This window comes from Rhinatrema bivittatum, chromosome 7, assembly GCF_901001135.1.
Source record: "Rhinatrema bivittatum chromosome 7, aRhiBiv1.1, whole genome shotgun sequence".
NCBI lineage: Eukaryota > Metazoa > Chordata > Amphibia > Gymnophiona > Rhinatrematidae > Rhinatrema > Rhinatrema bivittatum.
Window position 1 is genome coordinate 71727398 of NC_042621.1, and position 6861 is coordinate 71734258.

At 39.8% G+C, this 6861-nt stretch overlaps 1 protein-coding gene across 4 annotated transcripts in view; it reads left to right on the forward strand.

Moving 5' to 3' along the window:
• ADCY7 (adenylate cyclase 7) overlaps positions 1 to 4734 on the forward strand; it is a 331521-nt gene extending 326787 nt beyond the window's left edge. For all 4 annotated transcript variants that reach the window (XM_029608517.1, XM_029608514.1, XM_029608515.1 and 1 more), the window contains 3 exons: positions 860 to 974; positions 1754 to 1878; positions 1982 to 4734. In XM_029608517.1, the coding sequence (XP_029464377.1) occupies positions 860 to 974; positions 1754 to 1878; positions 1982 to 2128 (387 nt within the window). In that variant the 3' untranslated portion in view covers positions 2129 to 4734. The remainder of the gene's footprint in view (positions 1 to 859; positions 975 to 1753; positions 1879 to 1981) is intronic.
• The last annotated feature ends 2127 nt before the right edge of the window (positions 4735 to 6861 follow it).

A 6861-nucleotide genomic window follows, 5' to 3' on the forward strand; every position in this document is an offset into this window, starting at 1 on the left:
AATTCATCCACCAGGTGGCGCCCTTATTGAGGATTGATTCCAGCCCCCTTCGAGGAGTTTTTATATAAATAAATAGGTGAACTCTATGGACAAAAGCCTTGCCTTAAGCTCAGGCCTCAAACTGTGCCTAACGCTCATCATTCAGAGGAAGAATGAAACTTGTCAGATTTTCTCCCTTATAAGCCTCCAATTTCTCCTCGCAGGTCCCCGTACCCCCCCCCTCCCCCCAAACTGCCTTCCTCCTGGTGGTTTTTCAATGGCTTCTCTGTGCAGAGAAGGGGGATTTTATCAATCTCGGCAACTCTTAGCTGCAGAGGTGTCAGGAAAGACGGAGAGAGGTTGTTGGTTCTCTGCTGAGAAGGGGGGGTAGTTTAGCAACCATAGGGAGGGCATGAAGGTGGGCTAAAAGGAGAGTGTGTGTATGTGTTAAGGAGGAGGAAGGAGAAGAAGTAATGTGAGGTGAGATGAGATTGGGTCCATAGCCAAGGAAGGGTCTGACTACTGTGAGGCCGACTTAGGAAAAGCTGAGGATAATTGTCCACGTTTCCACATTGGGTGTGTATGTATATATACGCACGCACACACACACACACACATATATATATATGCTTCAGTTTTTATACCTTTGTACCAATTGTAGCTGAGCGTGGTTTACAACAATCAAAATACAACCAGTCATAAAGACATGTAGGAAAACTCCTACTGTACAGGAGTGACTTCTATAATGCCTAGACTGTAATGGAAACAGAGCTTACATTTCAATTCATGCTAGCCCACAAACTTTATAGAGTACAGTTTGCTTTTTCATGTTATTCCAGGGTATTAAGAGGTTATACCTGTTGCTTCGTTATGTATACAGGACCAAGAAAGACAACATGCTCAGATTGGAATCATGGTGGAGTATTCGGTTGCTATGATGAATAAACTGGATGGAATCAACAGACATTCTTTTAACAACTTTCGCTTGCGTATCGGTAGGTATGGTTAGTAAAAGATGGAAAGGACCTAGTAGTTCATAGGCTGGAATCCATCTTGATGCAAAAAGAATCTGTAAATGGAATACCAACCTGTTGGGTGCTGACAGTCTGGATTTTCTAACAGAAAAAAATATATATTTTGTCCGATGAAACATACACTTGTAAAGAAATGAACTAAATTGTTCTCTTAGCTAGAAGTTCTATAAAGTGAAGCTCTGAGAAGTTCACATGAAAGGATCTGGCCCACCAGAGCTGAAAATGCCATTGCATTTTGTTCTGAGTTTGTGTGTTTCCCAAATCATTCATACAGCATATGCGTAATCACCACGTCATTGCTGGTCATTTGCAGTTCTTGTAATCCAGTGCTGAATTTGGTCACTTGGTGGGCAATAGATCAACATTCATGCAGTGTCAACTATTAGTATCCTAATAGTTTACACTAGAAAACTAGATGATCCTCAAGTGGTGCCATTTTATGGTTTTCATTTCACTGGGCATGCACTTCAGATTTTATAGCTTAATACTGGAGATTTATTGGCTTCCAAGCAAATTCTAATTTCAGACGCCCTGATTGGGAACTGAAATGTTGGAATTATGGAAGAACAGAGTGACATTTGAGTGCCCTGACCCTGTGGCATGTACAAGGAATTTTTGGTGTATTGCAAAGAGCATTTCCATGAACAGCAGTGTTTTCAAATCTGCTAGTACCAAGTGTGTTTGTCAGTGCAAAAATAAATGCATATACACTGTGTGTAAAATATACTTTGATTATTCAGGGATAAACCACGGACCTGTAATAGCAGGTGTAATTGGGGCCCGTAAACCACAGTATGACATCTGGGGAAACACGGTCAATGTTGCAAGCAGGATGGAGAGCACGGGCCAGCTTGGAAAAATTCAGGTAAATGCACTGAAATGATTCTTGAGGAAAATTCTAGCAATTTTGAGTTCTATTGTTCTCCATAAAGGACTTGTCCTTAACAAGGCTTTGCTTTCTATTCCAGGCTACAGAAGAGACGTGCAAGATTTTGCAAGGACTTGGCTATTCTTGTGAATGCAGGGGACTTATTAATGTGAAGGGAAAAGGAGAACTGAGGACTTATTTTGTGTGTACAGATTTGGCTAAATCCCAAGGCACTGGACTTAACTGAGGACGCCATTCAGCATATATCAAATGTTTTAAATAACCACTTCCCTCGTTGTTAAACTGGAGAATTTTTCCCACCTGACACAAAGTACTTTGGAGAAACCCCATCTCTTCATTTTAATCCCCTGAATAAACAAAGCTTTGAAAACAAGGGGAGAACATTTCACGCACAGTTAATGCACCATTTTCTCTTGAAGATGAAAGATGAAGTTCTCTCAAAGTAGGTCAGGTTCTAGAGGCTCTCAGAAGAAAATAGAAATGTCCTCCACTGCGTGCTGCTTAAATCATTTGGGGATTTGCCTGGAAGTTTCCTCAAAGGAGTTTTGTTGCCCTCAAAAGTGTGAGACTCAACCCTGTACACACTACCCTGTTGGCTACCAAGTTAGGAAGCACTGTGTTCAGGTTCATTCACTGTTATAGCTGTCAACATTGTTTTGCTTCCGACTATTGAGAGTCCTGGTCCACCAGGTAAACTTAAAAACAATGAATAACTAATGTATGGTTTAACTTTTGTCATGAAATTTAAAAAAACAAAAAAAAGTAATTCAAAGCAGTATTTGTGATGCGATGAAATTAGTAAAATGAGAAAAAAGTATCCTAGCTGTGACATAACTTTTTAATATATAAAATAATGAAGGCAAATGAACAGTAGCTCATGTGCAGCTTGTCAGTGCTACCTTTCTCCCAGTTATTCCAAAGACAGGAAAGCTTTGGCTGTGACAAAAACCTTTCAACTCTTGCATGCTGGATTTTCTTGGTGCAGAGACCTGAAAGAACTTTGCTAGTGTAGGTTATAGTGGGAGTAAACCATAAGGTTATTTGCTAAACTTGGGCTTTGCTGCTTCCTGCACTTTATTTATGTGGGGGTGGGTAGGAGAGCCTTAAATACACACTGCATTCAGCCATGATGATTGGTGTCATGTTATTAACCATGTGTTCCCTCTCTCTCACCATATGTTGCATGTATAATGGGGTCCTAGTGCTGGCCTGAAGTTAGTCATATCATTAGACTTTACATCCATTTTCTATTGTTTCTTTATCCTTATGGCAAAGAAACTGAATGTGCCAATATTTCTCTCATGTCTTGAATCCTTCCTATACATTTTGTTAGTATCTGGTTCTCACTGCTGTAAAGTATAAGTTCACCCAACCATGAGTAGATACTGATTATAGAAAATTAATATTCAGTCGGCTTTCTCCATTTCATATTTGTTTCCCTTAGCAGCCATTTCTGACACATCAAATGTTTGAATGAAAAGCAGTCTGGATTTGTGGATCAGAAATGATGCTGGGGCGCCCTTGTCCACTGTAGAGAGAACCACATGTGACTTGCATCATGGATGCATAGTTAGGGGAAGTGCTAAGACTCAACAGGAAGTAAGTTTCAAATCTGAGTCTGCAGGGCTATGTGATGGCACTAAAATTGAGAGAAATCCCAGCAGCTACAGTGGCTGTGAAGCTTTGTATAAAAAAAAGCTGATTTCTTCCTCTCTCCTTTGAACTGATCTAACATGACTAGAGAAAAATAAAGAATTAGGAGGAGGTCAATAGTCATGACAAACAGAGCCTAGAAACAAATTTAGTAATTTATCACAAATGTTTACTGTTCTTTAAATGGGGAGGGGGGGGGGGGGGGGGAGGGACATACCGTGCCTATAGATTAGTGGGGTGAATATGCCACCAGGGGGGAAGTCAACTTTTATTTGCAGCCATTTGGTCTATACTGGGAAATTTTCCGAGGCATTAACCTGCAGAAATGTATTTTTGAATTATTTTAAGATGTGAATTTAATTCACTTAGATGAATGTTCGCCTAGCTTAGAATTGTATATTTGTTCTTTTAAACTGTCATGTGATGTGGTCAAGCTTCCACTTCATTTCTGCCCAGTTGTTCTTTTTAGGTAGGGTACAGAGAGAGCAGCTAACTACTTAATAATTATGCCACACTCTTCAGAAGAGGGGATCCATTTAAGTTGGGGAGAAAGGGAGGATTATGTGTCTTTTCTGATTTCATTAAATAAAATGGCAAACTATGTAATCACATACAGGAATGTAGTGTAAAAAAAAAAAATCCTTAGTAGGCCTCTGGTTTTGTAGTATAATGAAAATAGTGATAGCGCTGGGTAACCCTGTTCATGCCACAGCATGAACCTTGACTGTCTGCCTGAGTTTTAACTTACATGCAAACTGCTGCTGTTTTCTAATTACTGTGTAATTTCTTTGCAAGCACAAGTACTTATGTTTCATAAGGGGAACAAAACTTTTAACTTGTGATGTCCTACTATGGATTCCTAAACTATTATGCAAGCCTTAGTCAACAATAGGTCAAAAAAATGTTTTTTTTCCCTCTTTGGACTTGACTTTAAAAAAAAAAAAAGGAATAATGATGCAGGTAATGTCTGAGAACTTTGACTGAAATACTCTTAGAAGGAAATATGTTTACTAGTAAAGTAAGATCTGATTTCTATGATTTTGGTCTTGTGACAGGTCACTAATGTTATATTGTATGTATTTTTTTTAAAGTGTTTGAAAATAGCTTTGTTTAAACAATTTTGTATTACATATTTGAAATAGTAGATTTTTCTGTTTAATAAACATTTGTTTGACTGCAGTTATTTTGTATAAGAAAATGTGACCACCTGAAAACATCCAGCCCTCTCTGCTGTTGCTTTTAAACAGTATTAGTTACAAAAAAACATTTATGATTTTTATATAGCTATTTTGAAATGCATATTAGCTCCACAGTGTTCCCTAAGTTGTGACAGGTTTGCCCTGCAGGGCCAGAACCTTGACACAATGCATTATTCTGCTTTTCTGGGAGGTTTTTTTTGTCCTTTCAGACATCTTCATTTGATGTAGGATTCTCTCTAGCAGTCAAGACAGAGAGCAGTCTTTTACAGCTGTAACAGTGATCCTAGCATTAATTAAAACCGGGGTGAAATGGGAACCATATCTATTGTAGTATTTTTTTATACATATATCAATATATGTATATATGCACACACACAAGCGCACCCACCCCCCCGCGCGCACACACAAACACACGCATGTATATATACATATACGTATATACATAGATACGCACATATACATACATACACACACGTATATGTGTGTATGTATACGTGCATATACATAGATATATATACAGATATACACATGTACACATATATACGTATATACATACACACATATATACATACACACATGTATCTATACGTGTGTACATGTATACACATATATACGTATACGCACGTATACGTACGTGCACGTGTATATACGTATACATATATATACACGTACATAAATATACGTATGTATATAGATACATACATATATATACACGTATACATAGATATATACATACATAGATATATACACACGTATATACATACATATACAGGTACAAAATACACGTATGTATATACGTATATTTACATGTGTATATATACATGTGTGTATATGTATATATATATATATAAACGCACATATACACACGCACACGCCAAAATTGTTCCTGTAGCAAAAATATTTTTTAATAAATTTTATATTAGACCCCATCAATTTTAAATCTGCTCTTCTAATTTTGGAATAAGTCTAGCATGTGGGTATCTTGAACTAGAGGTAGGCTGTGGCTTACCCTTACTTGCTTAGTCTCTAGATTTGATATCTGAGGTTCTCGATTTCTGAAGCAGCTGTGGGCGGGATGCTGAGTCCATCTGTCTACTAAGGAAAACAAAATTATCAGGTAAGTAATTTCTCCATTTCCTAGCATGTAGCCAGATGGACTCAGGACCAATGGGAATTACAAAAGCTACTCCCCTACCAGGTGGGAGCCTGCTCGTGGCCCACTTAGTGCTGTCCTTGTGAAGGCTGTATCCTCCCTGTCCTGAACATCCAGGTGGTAAAACTTGGAGAAGGTGGGTAGGGAGGACCATGTTGCTGCCCGACAGATCGCCCCTGGCGACAGCAGCTTGGTTTCAGCGTAGAATGCACCTTGCCCTGTAGAGTTAATGGTTTTCCTGCCTCGATGTAGGCAGCATTAATTACTTCTTTGATCCAGAGGGCTATAGTGGCCCACTAGACCGCTTCCCCTTGCTTTTTCCCGCTGTGAAGAACAAACAGGTGGTCAGTTTTGCGCAAGGATTCTGACCTCTTCAGGTATCAGAATAGGATTCTGCCGACAGTCAGTTGGCAGAGGAGGCGCGAGTCTTCCGAATCCCTGTGCACATCTGGTGATGGTAAGGATATGGTCTGGTTCATATGGAAATGGGAAACCACTTTCGGAAGGAAGGAAGGATTGTACCGTATGTAGCCGTACGGCGCCCAGGGTGAACCTGAGGAACGGTTCCCAACATTATAATGCTTGAAGTTGGGAGATGCGCCAGGCTGAGCATACTACGATCAAGAACGCTGTCTTTAAGGTCAAGCGATGTAGAGACAGGGCACTTCTTGGTCTGAAGGATTCCCCTGCTAGGAACTCTAGTACCAGGTTGAGGTGCCATAGAGGCACTGGCCACTTTAGTGGTGGTCAGAGTTGTTTGACTCCTTTTAGGAAGCAGGACAAGTCAGGATAAGTTGACAGTCCGATGCTGTCCACTTCGGACCTGAAACAGGCCAGTGCTGCGACTTGGACCTAAAGGGAGTTGAGGGACAACTACCAAGGGGTGGCTGTGGCATCTGAAATATGGAAGTATCTGAGGAAGATGAGCAAGTAACAGGGGAGGGAGTAAGTAAG